The 14942-nt window shown below is 40.3% G+C and overlaps 1 protein-coding gene across 1 annotated transcript in view; it reads right to left on the reverse strand.

Annotated features, from left to right (window-relative positions):
* Positions 1–14942, reverse strand: part of dcc (DCC netrin 1 receptor) — a 331558-nt gene that overhangs the window by 182012 nt on the left and 134604 nt on the right. Inside the window, 2 exon segments of the mRNA XM_051948843.1 lie at positions 12919–13055; positions 14575–14725. Coding sequence (XP_051804803.1) covers positions 12919–13055; positions 14575–14725 — 288 coding nt within the window.

Genomic DNA, 14942 nt, shown 5'->3' on the forward strand with positions numbered 1-14942 from the left:
CGCAGGCTCAACCAGGAGGGTGTGTGTGTTAATGTGTGTGTGTGTGTGTTAATGTGTGTTAGTGTGTGTCTTATTGAGAAACTTAATGATTCTACAGCAAACTGAGACAATCACCGCAGACCACTGAGAATAAACCAATCTTTGTTTTATTGCTGTGAATTACTTTGTGTGTGTGTTAATGTGTGTGTGTGTGTGTGTGTGTGTGTGTGTGTGTGTGTGTGTTTATTTGACTGCAGTGAATATTTCGCTGCGTTTTAAACTCACAGCTCCGGTTCAGACGTACATCATGACCAGTTTGTACTTTTACAGCAGCGACTCCCTGAATATCTTCATTTATTCTGGTTCTCACACAGCACCAGGTTATTTTTAGTTTTTCTAATGACTCAGTGCTGTTTTGTTGTAGCTGCAAACCCGTACAGTTCTGTTAATTAGGGTTCATTTCATCGCTGCTACTGCAAACTCTACTTTGTCTTCTGGCTTATTGAAAAATGTGTTTATTTTGTGTGTTTTTTATGAGAAAATCTTCATTCAGCTGAACTTTGAAAACTTCTAACTGAAAGTCAGAATTTTTTACTCAAAAACGGACCGATTAATTTTGCACGATGAAAGCTTCAGATTAATCTAAACAGCTGACATCTAAATACATTTATTTGTGACGATTCGGTGGAAAAGTTTTATCAGCTAAACGATTTGTGACAAAGAGGAACCTCAAATTATTGCTAATCAGACGGTTTGCAGGATTCTGTGGATGCAGTAACAGTCCAGGAGCTTTTCTGTGTGTTCTGACTGCAAAAACCATCGTTTTTACAGCAGGAAATGTAAATAATGCAGGGTGGCTACTCTGACTCAAATATTCCTCACACCTGCAATCAACTTTCCATTTAGTGTTTTTATCGTGTTAGTTTTAGATTTGCATTAATAGTGCCCTCATTTTGACATACATTTTCACAGTTCAGATGTGAGAGACAACCTGCTGAAAATGAACTTTAACTGAACCTTGTGGATGCAATAAAACTCCTCTTTTATGACTGAATAACTGAAAGCAAACAAAGACAGAAAATGACTTAATTCTGAGACTGACGGTCGTCTGGGCAAACATTTGTTTTCTGGTTTATACGTTGTTACTTAGATGTCGCTTTTTCCAAGCTACCCGTCTCTCCGACCTCCTTACAGATCAAAAACCAAAGTCAGATCCCCTTCATAACATTTACTAGAAAGCAGTTCAGTTGTGAGAAAAAAAACTTACTGAAAGTTTTTTTTTAACTCAATTATCTCAGAAAATGCTTGATTTATGGAGCTAAAATTGGACAGATACCTTCATAAATATACATATTTTAAGCTCTAAAAAATTCAGACAAATAGAAAGTTGATGCATACAGCAGAGTATTAGCAGTCTTCTAACACCAGTCTTTGCTATGCGTAGATGTGGTCTGACGTATGAACCAAACCTTCGTTGGCTGTAGGATAACTTTCGGTCCGGCCTGCATGACTTCTTTCCTCCATCAGCGTCCTCGCTGGCCGTGCCGACAGCCAACATGACCGATAGCTGCGGCGGCGGCTTCGTTTCTCGCCGCTTTCATTAGGCCGCTAACAGGAAGTGGCTAATGAGCCGGGCTGCACTCGTTATTATGGAAAACAACACACACATTCGTTATCCTAATCATCTAATCACGGTCGCTGCCCTGTGGAGTCAGAACACGCACATCTCCATACATCACCCGGCCGCCGATATTCATCAGCTCCTAACTGCCTCCGTTTGGCAAAAACAAAGCGTAATGGGCCATATTAGCACAACGCGTCGGATGTCTTCATTTCATGTAAATGCAGGACGGGGACTGAAGCCGGCCAGACAACCGCCACATCGTTTATTTTTTTAATATTCAGAATATATTCAACACTGAAACAAGCACTGGGGACTGCGTGTTCCCCATATGGACTAAAATAACACATGTAAAGGGCTTAAATAATGAGCTCTAATTGCAAAACTCCTGAAACTAATGACCAGGTAGCGATGTGAAATACATGCAGCATTTATAGGCGCCAGATGACGGAGGTACAGGTTGAATGTGGAGGCTGCCGTCATGAATTTATGTATGGGAAGTGGAATAAAGTGCTAATTATGATGCACCAACCCTCTCAGTTTCTCAATTAATGCGACGTTTAAATGACAGAGTTGTAGGCTGAATGTGGACCGATGGCATAAATTTATGTCGAATAAAAGAAGAAAAAACTGTTAGTTATGATGCACAAGCCCTCGACTGTCCATTTGCTTTGACCTCAGAGGGCAATGCTACTTTACTTTTTAAGCTCTTATTTTGGTGATTATCAGGTCTGCCCACACATGCTATGTATGTGTTTTTTTTTCTGCTATCCATGTCTCTAATCATTGGATATGCTAATTTATGCAGCTTTTTATACGTTAGCATTTAAATCAAGAGAGAAAACAAAACTACATTCTGAAATTGTTGTGTTTTTAGGTGTTTATCATCATAAAATATGCTGATATGATTCATAAAAGGCCTTTCTTTTCTTAATTCAAACAGGAGTTGTATATTTGGAGGTGATACAGGTTTTAGCTGATTAAATTTAATGTAAATTCTAACTAATTTTACTTGCTCGCACTTCGTCACACAGACAAATGACTGGTTTGGTCAGAAAGGTCAAGCTGTCCACTTTCATTTGACGATCGCAAAATTTTACTGCAATAAAAACTTTGATAGCGATTCAACTGAGAAGAGGGGATGTGAATTTGGACATGAAGCTTGCTTTGAGGATAAAAATAAGGCCTAACCTGATCTGGAAAGCAAATGAAAATGGAAGCAAGACAGAAAATGACAATTGTGAGACTGACGGTCTTCTCAAGGAAAGTTCGGTTTCTCGTCTATACGTACATCCCTAAATTTTGTCGCTTTTTCAAACTGAATGTCTTCTCAACCTGGATTATAGATCATCAAACCAGGTTACCTTCCCTTCATAAAGCATTTTAGAAAGCTGTTTAGTTGTACAGGAAAGCTGGTTTGTGAGTTACCTGAACTGAACCCGGTAGATGCCAAGAGTTCACAGTTGTGTTTTCTATTAGCTTGCTTCAACAACAATCAATTCAAACCCTAAACCAGGACATTCTTCCAAACTTTAACCAAGTAATTTTGGTGCTGAACGTGAACCAAGCTCATTTATACGTATTTACTTGAGTTTTGCTGCTTTTCCAAGCTGGCTGCCTCTCCAACCACATTACAGATCAAAAACCAAAGTCACATCTCCCTCATAACATTTTCTAGAATGCAGTTTGCCGTACAAGAAGGTAGTTTTGCAGATTACCTGAACTGAACCTGGTAGATGCACGTAAAGGCAATAAAACTCTTCTTTTATGACTGAATAACTGAAAGTAAACAAAGACAGAAAATGACACTAATTCTGAGACTGACGGTCTTCTAGGCAAACGTTCCATTTCTCGTTTACACATATTTACTTAAATATTGTTGCTTTTTCAAACTGAATGTCTTCCCAACCACATCACAGATCATCAAACCAGGTCACCTTCCCTTCATAAAGCATTTTAGAAGGCGGCTGAGCTGTACAGGAATTTAGTTTTGCAGATTACCTCAACGGAAACTTGTAGAGACGAATAAAACTCTTCTTCTATGTAGGACCTGACAAGCATCCTTCAGAACAGCTTCACAGTAGAAATGATTAGAAGTGAATCAGAACAGCGTTTGTGTAAAATAAGATGACTCCTGGTGGTAAATTTGCTGCTGCTCTGACACTCTTTACATTTCCTCTCCATGTGTACGTTCGTTATCTCCTCACAACGGTCCATACATATGCAGAGAAAAGTGTGCAAATGATGCGAGCGAGTAAACTGTTCCCCTTATCGAATATATTTAATTTGCAGATGAGGCGGATGCAGATAAAAGGAAGCAGACACACTGGGGGCGGGGGGATGAATAAATAAATCCCAGATAGCTGGAGGCTCGACATGATAAGAGGAATCTCCGTTTAAAAGCTCTGAAATGTTTTATCAAAAAAAAAAAAAAACGTTTAAAGGCAGGAAGTGACACGGAGACAGATTAAACCGCAGGAAGTGGAGAAAACATCATCTCGTCTTGACTTTTTAGTGTCTGCTTTCTTTACAGCCAGTCTCCAACTTTAACAGCATTTTAGTCATATATTAATGCAGTTCAGTGAAAAAAGTCGAACATCTGCAGATTAATTGTGATTTCCATTCATAATAGTTTGTATTTGTCCATGTGTCTGGTCATAGTTGGAGGTTCTGTCATCGTTTCTCGTCTGTTTTGCTTCAGTTGGTTTATTTTCCAACAGGTTCATTAGCATCTCGGTGCTACAAGTCTGTTTTTCACTCTCTAAAATTATGAATTCCAGTTAGATTGTGAAAAAGTGAAGTTTTTGCTGAGGTTTTTTAAAATCCATCCCGGCCTGCTGGTGTTCTGGTGTTCACAGAGACTTGCTGCATTTCAAAACCCTCCCAAGTGTCTCTTTTCACATTCAGTCCAAGGTTTCATCCCTCCAGCTGTGGAGAGCTCCGACTGACTTCATCCAGATGGACATTTTTTAAACTAGTTTAGGGCTTCAGGGGTTAAACAAAGTGCTTCTGTTGCCTGAATAAACCAGAGACGGGAGTCCGGTCTCTGGAGAGCAGAACTGGTTCCAGAACTAAATGACTTCTGGTGCATCTGAAATTACCGTTTCGGTGTAAACACCTCAAAGTGATTGGCGTCTGCCAAAACCTGATTATCGTCCAGTTTATATTCATCTACAGCTACTTAGAACTGGAAAAAGCAGTACGAATGTGCAAATGCAAAGATAGAGTGGTGAATGAAAGCTCCCATCCACCTGTAAAGATCATAGAAAACATGCTGGTCTTCAGTTTCCAATGACTCCTTTAACATTTGAAACGTGAATCTTTTTCACAATAAACAATCACATATTTTGTTTTTTTCATAGATTTAATAAAAATCTACAAAATCTGCTGGGTCATAGATATACATTTAGAAATGCTAAAATGTGGTTAAGTTTGTCCATTTCTGCTTCACTTTGGTTCTTCTGGGTTCACTTTGACTCCTCTGGACACTATACCGACCATCAAGCATGGAGGTGGCAGTATCATTATACTATCAGTTTAACCAACTTGTTCCTTTGGGTTCTTGATGGTTTAAGTCAAGACTAACCAGTCTAGAACCTTCATTCCAGCCTGATGGAACCATTTCTTTACCACGTCTGATGTGAGTTTTGTCACAGTTCCGCTCCTCTGTCCTGTCTGTCTGTTTGTCTGGTTGTCTCCCGTCCGCTCCTCTGTCCTGTCTGTCTGGTTGTCTCCCGTCCGCTCCTCTGTCCTGTTTGTCTGGTTGTCTCCCGTCCGCTCCTCTGCCCTGTCTCTCCCCCTACAGCTCGGTGCCTGAGTGGAGTCTAGCTTCTCAGCTGACTCCACTCAGGCAATCAACTACCTGCACGGCTCCCGGACAGCTGACGATCATTCACTAACGACTCACCTCTGCAATAAAGACCGGCTCAGCCTTCCACTCCCTGCCAGAACCATGCAGTTCAGTTTGCTCTCGAGCCCTTTTAACAAATCCGTTTGAGCTTCTGCCTGTTTTCTAACGTTGTTTTTTCCTGCTCCTCGTCCTCAGTTCTGCTGTCCGGGATCCCCCGCCATCCTCATTCCCCTCCGGCTCCCCCCCGACAGTCGTCACCGGTTTCCCCTGCCTGGACCCCCACTCCTGCCTGGACCCCCACTCCTGCCTGGACCCCCACTCCTGCCTGGAACCCCCGCTCCTGCACCCTGGCTTTCCCCATCCGCCATTATTCATCCCCTCCAATAAATCATTCTGCATCTCCTCTGGTCTTGGATGCGTGGCTCTCTGCTCGGGTCCAACCCGCTCCATGTATGACAAGTTTGGACTCATTGTCTTGTTGAAACATCCAACTGTGTCTGATATCAACCGTCTCCTAAATAAATGTATTATTCCATTTACTTTCTGTAAAACACCAGTTCCAGTGGCACCAAAACACAGATGCATGGATGATTTTAGGATCTGAAGCTGCTTTGAAACGGCTCCCAGTGACTTTCTGACTTGTTCAAGTAACTGATTTGCTTTTTCAGATCTTTGCTGAGCTCCTCAGATTTTCCCACTGTAGAGTTTGAGTCTAATCAGTGGATCTAATGGGTTCTATTTAAACTGGATCAGAGGAGTCAGCAGCTGTAGTCAAATAATCAAAGTTAAGAGGTCATGAAACGAAGAAAATTTGATTAGACAGCTTCCTACATCACCCAGATTGATAATTGAAGTTGCTGTATGTTTATTTTTGACCCAGCAGATTCTGCCATATTTCTAGAAGACCTTTAATAAATCTATGGAAGAACCAAAATACATGACTGCTTTATTGTGACAATGATCCATGTGTTTCAACGGTTCCATCATAGAAGGTTCAGAGTTATAAGAGTCATTGGAAACTCAGGACTGACATGATATTTATGGTCTTTACTAGTAGATGGCAACTTTTGTTCACAAACTTTTGCACAGAATCTGGATTACCAACCATTTTAAATGTCCATGTAATAATATCTGGACTAGTTAGCGACCAGTGTAGACTGGAGTGGTCCAGTTATAGGCCTAAAATTGCACAATACTACTCATCATTAAACTTAAATTTATTGGTCAAATTTCAATGGAAAATATGACGTTAAGGGCATGATGCGCATTTCTGCAACCCCACCATCCACCCCAACCTCCTCCTACCAGCTCTGGTGCAGTTTATGCATTTGTTGCCTCATGCAACCAAAACAACACCTCATAAAGTCAGTAATTATGCTACACTCACACCTAAAACTGGGAAAATAGTTTAAATATAAAGAAACTTTGTTTTGTTTGTTCAGTGAAGTCTGTCAAACCTCAAACATGAACACCCTAGATTTCTTTATATTTTGGCCTCCCTCCTGAGATTTATCCCAGAAACGCAGACGGGTCGATATATATTAGTGGCCAAACAGTGGCTTCAAATTATTTCTGCATCAGAGAGGAAATGTGTCACAGCGTCACACTTTGGCACCTTATTGATTCCTTTCATTTCATATCTGCTAAGTGAGAATAAACATGTGGACAGACACGTATTGTTTCATGTTGTTTAACGTTTGGAAACGACTAATGTAATTCTGAAACCTGCAGAGTGAGGTTTGATAAGAATTAGTGTTTCAGTAGCAAATTGAGGCTTAAATTAGGAACTTCTGAATGTTTTCTTTGCCTAAAAACATCAGTAATGATGTTCGACCCAGTGCAGCCGAAGTATTTCTACATATTAGTGGAAGGCTGCTGCAGTAAAAGAAAAAAAAACATTTTTATCGGCTTTTTTTAGCCCCTAAAATTGGTTGAGTTGGTAGTTTTCATGGAAGTTTTTCCATGATCAAACATGTTTTCTGAAAGAAAAAAATGAAGATCATTCCAGAACTGGAGGACATTTGGGCTGTTTAAAAAATAAACCTTCTCTTTTACAGTTTTCTGCTCCATATTAATCAATAATAGGCAATAAACTATCAAAGACTTGACTGACTCAGATTACACATCAGTGGGAGCATTTTTATTCCATGTTTCTGTGTTTGCTAACCCTACTCTAATCCATGCTAATGTGATCTTTCTCTCAGCAGTAGAAGCTAGATATTTAGCTAGCTGTTACTGCTGACCACTGATGGAAAACAGTCCAAAGAATGAGTCTGATCCTGATAATATGAGGCAGAGAGAGACGTTCAATCAAGGCTGACAATGGATGAAAAGCTGAAAACTAGAAGAGAGCACATAGTGTTGCTCTACCCATTCTTTAGGACAACTGTTGATGTTAACGACAAAAGCAAGACATAAAACGACAAAAACAAGTCACAAAGCAACAAAACGAGACAGAAAACAACAAAAACCAGACAGAAAATAACAGAAACAAGACAAAATGACAAAACGAGAGAGAAAATATAAGAAACAAGACACAAAATGACAAAAACGTCATTAAGAGGTTATGCTAACATGTTGTGGGACACACGTTCTAGGCATGATAATTATTATTTCAAATATTATGATGATTAAATAGGCTCCAGCACCCCCCGCAACCCTAGTGAGGATAAAGCGGTGTACAGAGAATGGATGGATGGATGATGATTAAAACAAATGTTTCCACAATTACAAGAGAAATCAATGAAACAAATAATACTTTAAAAAGGAGAATTAAATTTCATTTGAACCGTTTTATTAGAGACTCACTTTGGTCATCAGGGGGGTGGGACAAGAGAAAAATGGCATTTATGGGGAACTCCAGACTTATTTGGTAGTTTTATAAACATTTTCAAACATTCTTTTCTTCTAGTTTGTTTAGATTTGGTCTCAGGACAAGAACATTTACAAAACAACTGCATGTTTTAGGATTATTTGAAATTTGACGGGTAAAATGAACTCCAGTTCTGGAACGACCCATTTCACTAATTCTGCCACGGTATGTAAACTTATGAGCAGTACTGTATTGGATGAAATGAACAAAAAACAGTGAAAAGACAAGATTTTATCTTCGTTTTTAGTCCCTAATCGTGCTGAAGAAATAGTTCTCGGAAAGGTTTTATAAGCTTGTTTTTCAAAAATCGGAGCTAAACTTTGACTCTTCACACATTCCTGTTCCATGCTGCAGTAAAAACAAAAAAAAAGAAAAACAACGAAGAAGAGAGTTTTTTTTATGTGTTTTTATTTTAGTTGTGGTCCTTTTCAGAACCACGTTTTCTGGAGACGTTCCACTGATGTCTGCATGTCAGAACACAGGATCGTCTGATCGGAGGCTCCTCCTGTTTATTGTGAACATCATGCCATGTTTGCGGGCGGCGGCTGTCTGAGCGGCGTGTAAACAGAATACGAATGTGACGAGAACACAGAGGAGAGACTCCGAGGGGACGCCGAGACAAAGACATGAAAGCGCCGAGACGAGCGGAGAGAGGCCCAGCTGGAAAGGGACTAAAAAAAAAAAAAAACACCCGAAGGTTAATTTGCAGATTTTCTCCTGAGAGTCGAACAAACAACAGCTGCTTCTGTTTGATTTCAAGCTCGTCTGCATGCACGAGGAAACGCCGTCGACTGGTTTCATTAAAGCTACAAACCAGGATCCAGTCTGCAGGGGAGGAAATCTAAAGTGAGTGTGAAGTCAGGAGTGGCAGAAAGTAAAGCTGCCTGGTTTATTTATGGGCCAGGTTCAGTCTAACCTCGACCCGCAGCCAAGAAACCGCTAATTGAATGAGGCCGATCCGCCAACGCAGGGAGGCTGCTGACGTGCAAGGTTTCTACAGGAGAACATCGGGTCATCAGGCCGGAAAAGTTCTGCAACTTCTGCAGACTGCAGCCATATGGCCACAGAATGTAGGAGTCGGGTTATTCTGCTGCATGAAAACAGGATTTCTACTGTTTAAATTGAAAATGAATGAAATCTGTCAGATTCAAAAATCTTCAATCATATTGGACTTCCTGGATTGTATTTTATGTCTCATTGGAATCATGGTCTGATTAATTTGGTATTTTTGACAAGAATTTAAAAAAAAGACAAATTTGTACAAGTAATGTCCATTCTTTAAAAATATAAAATGTAAAATAAGTGATTGCATAAATATCCACTCCCTTTAAAGTGACTAACTGAACTCAGTTGGTTCTAGAAGTCAGCAGTCAGAGGTTGTAGTCTAAAGACTCCTGGATCTGGAAGGTCCAGTCTCTGGTGGATCAGAGCTCCTGGATAGAACTACACCATGAAGACTAAAGAACCAAGAAACTCTGAGAAAAGGTTGTTGAAAAGCATCAGTCAGGACGATACAAGAACATTTCCGAGTTCCTGAAGATCTCTTGGAGTCCAGTTAAATCCATCATTAAGAAATGGAAGGAAGATGGAACATGAATAAATCTGACTAGAGCAGGACGTCCTCAAGAACTGAGAGATCGAGAAGACAGAGACTAGAGAGGCCAGCAAGACAACTATGACTCCTCTGAAGGAAACTTTAGATTTATGGGAGACAGGGAGAAAGACTCTGATGGAAAAAGCTCCAATTAAATGTGGACTAGAGTTCACCAGAAGACATGTGGAGACTCTGAAGACACCTGGAAGAAGGTTCTTTGGTCTGAGGGGACCAGGATGGAGCTTTAAGCCCATCAGACTAGATGATGTGTTTGATGGACACTGAACATCATCACATATGCACCATCCCCACTGTGAAGCACGGTGGAGGCAGCATCATGATAAGATCAGTTTTCCATCCAGATGATGAGTCGAGGTCAACAGACAAAGATCCTCAGAAATGGTTTGAAGATAACGAGGTGAAAGTTCTGGATTCCTGACCTCAATCCAACTGAGAATTATATCTGAAAAGTTCTGTTCACTCGTGATCCCTGTGGAACCTGACAGAGTTTGATCAGTTTTATGAAGAAGAATGAGGTAAAACTGCAGCATCCAGATGTTCAGGCTGACTGAGACCAACAGGACAAACGCTGGAGTCTGTTTTGTTGAAAAGCCAAATTAAATTGACCACCATTTAATGTTGACGAGCAATAAAAGTAGTAAACTCCCTGAGTGGGTGAATAGTTTGAATAAAGCAGTTTAGCTGTTTATGATCAGCTTCATTTGCAGCATCAGATCGTCTGCTCCTGTTCTAATTTTGTCACTTTTAACTCATCAGGGAGTGTAGCAGTCTGTAATTTGTGAGTGGCGGTCATTTGTCAGCAGCGTTTGTGTTTCAGCGGTCTTTCGTCAAACATCCCACGAACGCCTCCTCTGGCCGATTTCTCTCCGACTCCCCACAAACACGAACGCCACAAAAATAAGCCGCTGCCACGCTCATGTTTAACTGCTCGTGACACAAATTAATTCGCTGTTACTGGCACCGACAGCTCTTTTTGTGTGTGTGTTGGGAGGAAAAGATGAAGTATTTTTGGCCCAGTGGGCGTCGTTTGACCTAATTCTGACTGCGGCCATGACAAGCCTTCCAGCCCAGAGCTGCTCCTGAGGTGGCGTTCAGGGACTTCATGTGCTTTGAGCTGAACCGGACATTGTGCTGACTTTGTGTTTGGCTGCACCACGGCGGCAGTGCAGATGTGATCAGACCGGAAACAAAGATGGTTTCTGTGTTTAGATTCAAGGCCAGGAAGCTGGTGGGAGCTTTCTTGAATGTAAAACTGTGTAAACCTGCATTTTTAGGGTTAAAATCAACGATTAAACCACTAAAAACTTTTTTTGTGTGTGCATTAAAGTCACAATTTTCCTTGAAAAATAGTTCCTTTCTGTCTTAAAATGCCTCTCGCTGCAACTCAAGCACACCAAACTACTGTACGCAACACAATGAAGAGTGTTGTGTAGAAATGTTTAACATCAATAGCGATACAGAAAACTCCACCCAGGATTGGTTCCTTTGGTGTTTTTACATTAAAAAAAAACTACAAATCACAAGATTTCAAAGTAGAAATGCTCCACAACAGTGTTTACTGCTTATTTTGCTCACAATATGTCTTCCATAAGATATAAAAACCCCAATTTACTACGATAGCAAGGTAAAGAAATCCACTAAAGGAGGTCTTGAACCTTGTAAGACCCAACATTTGGTAAATCTATGCATCATTTTCATCTGATTTACTGAGAAAACCTGTAAAAGTGTTGTTTAAATAGATGTAGTTAGATGCTTAATGCAGTTCCTTTGTCTTCTTAACACTTTTTTTATTGTTAATACAAACTATTGTTGCGCCTTATTTCTTCGACCAGCAGGATTTGCATGTTTGTTGCACATTCATTTGTTTATTTTTCTAAAATGCAACACGTGTGACCTACTGGACACCTTTATTTCCTCAATAAATATACAAGTGTTCAGTCCTTTTGAGAAATTTGACGGGTTTCATACATTCTAGTAAATTAAGAAGACGTATGAAATGACATGACACTAAAATGACCAGATAATATCTTACTTAGGACGGGATATCAACAAATTACACATGTTTTTAAAGCGTAAAACCTCATTATTTTAGCTCTGCAGGAAGTTTTCTGATCAGTCCTCCACCAACAGCAGGGACTAGCAACAGTACAAGAGTTTCAGGACGTCAGATGTTGAATTTCTTACAAAATTTAAACTACAGTGGGTCATAAAGAGCCAGCGTCGATCCTTAGCATCAGAGAATCAATCTGGGACTCAACACGGTTTAATTTTGGGCTTCTGAAAAAAAAAAAAAAATGCAGTTTTGGGGTTCAGTGAAGGGTTTTTCTGCAGAATAACAGTCGGAGGACGGTCACCGCTCAGAAATCTGATGAAACTTTTCAGATATTTCAGAGCTAGTTTGGTGTTTTTTGAAGCTAATCGCCTCCAACCAGGTTTCTGGAGCAGCTGAGGAGCAGTCAGACAATAAATACCAACATTCCTTATTTATGACAACCTCCCGGAGCAAACAGACGGCCGCAGCTTCATATTTCATGACCGCATTTTGATTCTGGATGTGATTCGGTGTCTTGGACAGTCTGAGCAGACAGCAGAGCTTCTGTCGAACCACCGCTTCGTCTCCGGGTATATTTATTTCTTTGGTTTCGCTGGATGTCACACTGTTAAGAGCTTCCAGTCGGGTTCCATTTATTTTATTATATTATTCATTTCCCTCTGGAGCTCTGAGAAGCGACTTTATTCTTTTATTTTCCACCAGCACAGATGGAGTGTTGCTATTTTCTACTCTTCAGGGGAGCAGTGTTGGTTCATGTAGGATTAAACCAGAGAGAACATTTCAGGGTTGAAGGGTATTTATGGGTTAAAACCGGTTTATGAAGCTGCTCGTGTGTTCCCGTCTGACTGGAAGCCTTTGTGCATTCACTGCCTCCATCAAAATAGCCCCCAACACCTCAGAATATGCAGGTTTTCGTTATTTTTCTTACCCAGAACGCTGAGTTCTGCCTGTGCCGTGATGTTGTGGTTCTTGTTGGAGGCGCTGCAGCTGTAGCCGCCGGAGTCGTCGTCAGTGACGCTCCTGATGACCAGATTACTGCCGGCCAGCAGAGAGTACTTCTTATTCCTGCAGAGGAAGGACGAAAGTTTAGAAACACTATCAGGAAGGGTGTGTTCCTTAATCTAGCTTTGATATTTGAAGGATAAGTCGGCTTTTTCACAAGTTTTTAGTCATTTTGGACAAAATTTAAGACATTTTTTAGTAATTTTGGTGAGGTTTCAAGTCATTTAAAACATTTGTCATTTTGAGCAAATTTTGAGGCTTTTCTGACACTTTTTAAGGTTTTTGGGGAATGTTTTGGTAATTTTAGTCATTTTGAGTGATCTCTGACAAGCTGGTAGTCATCTGGAACAATTTTGGGGTCATTAGGAAAAAATTGAGAAATTTTTGACAAGCTTTTAGTCATTTTAGACCAAATTTAGGACATTTTAGGGATTTTTTTTTGTAATTGAAGTCATTTTGGACCAAATTTAAGTTAAGTTTCAAGTCGTTTGGAAAAATCTTTGTCATTTTGAGCAAGGTTTGAGTCATTTTGGACACATCTTATGACATTTTGGGCAATTCTCGGGTAATTTTAGTAATTTTGAATGATCTCTGGCAAGTTACGAGTCAGAACAATTTTCGGAGTAATTTTGTAAACTTTGAGTCAGTTTGGACACAATTCAAGACATTTCAGGCATTTAAATCATTTGGAAGAATTTTGGATCAGTTTTGAGCTGCTTGGGATCATTTTTAGTTATTTTGAACAAGTTTTGAGTCATGTTGGACACATTTCAAGATATTTTGGAAATTTCTGGGGTAATTTAAGCCATTTTGAGTCATCTGGAAGAATTTTCGAATTCTTTAAAAAAGAGTTTAAGTTATTTTGAGTCATCTTGGAGAAATTTCTTATTTTCTTTAGATTTATTTAATGTCAAGAATTTAAAACAGCAGAATTTAGCAATGTGTTAGTCTGACTGTCAATACTCTTAGATTTTCCTGATTTATTAGCCCTACATGTTTACGTAATTGTTAAAAAGATGTCAAAAAGAAAAAATAAAGTCAAAATTTCCAAATAAAGCTTACAAGATTTTTTAAAAAATACCTTCAAGGTGGAACTGTGAAGCGAAATTTAAGGGTTATGTTCAGTCAATAATCTGAATTTTTAGAGTCACAAAGGCGGCTTTCTGTTAACCTGCTACATCACCATGGTAACTGATGCCGCTCAGCCACATCACCATGGTAACTGATGCCGCTCAGCCACATCACCATGGTAACTGAGGCTGCTCAGCCACATCACCATGGTAACAGATGCCGCACAGCCACATCACCATGGTAACTGAGGCTGCTCAGCCACATCACCATGGTAACTGATGCCGCTCAGCCACATCATCACCATGGTAACAGATGCCGCTCAGCCACATCACCATGGTAACAGATGCCGCACAGCCACATCACCATGGTAACTGATGCTGCACGGCTAGTTTTGTTCAGAGTTTGGGATTTATATTGACTTTCCTGTACTTTTACGTCTCTGGGGTTCTAAAAAACTTTGACTGTTGTGCAGGAATAACTGGTACAAATATTAATAACGTTATTTCCTGACCAGCTCTGGATCAGCTCCTCTCCTCTCCTCCACTGGATGCTGGGAGTCGGGTATCCGGAGGCGGAACATTCCAGAACGGCGTCGGTTCCCAGCAGAGCCGAGACTCTGGACGGACGCTGCAGGAACTGGAGGTTTCTGGTCACTCCGGGTTCTGGAAGAAGAGAAATAAAGGTGGGGTTAAAGGTGGAACCTGGTGGAGGACGATCTCAGACGGGCAGCGACAAGTTTAGTGTCATTCAGGACCATTTATGAGTCATTTGGAAGAATTTTGGAGTCATTTGAAGACGTTTTCAGTCATTTTGGGGCCAGCATTAGTCATTTGGAGTTAGGATATTGTGAGTCATTTTTAACCATTTAGGATGATTTTA

Source organism: Acanthochromis polyacanthus, chromosome 5 (assembly GCF_021347895.1).
Source record: "Acanthochromis polyacanthus isolate Apoly-LR-REF ecotype Palm Island chromosome 5, KAUST_Apoly_ChrSc, whole genome shotgun sequence".
NCBI classification, from domain to species: Eukaryota; Metazoa; Chordata; class Actinopteri; family Pomacentridae; genus Acanthochromis; species Acanthochromis polyacanthus.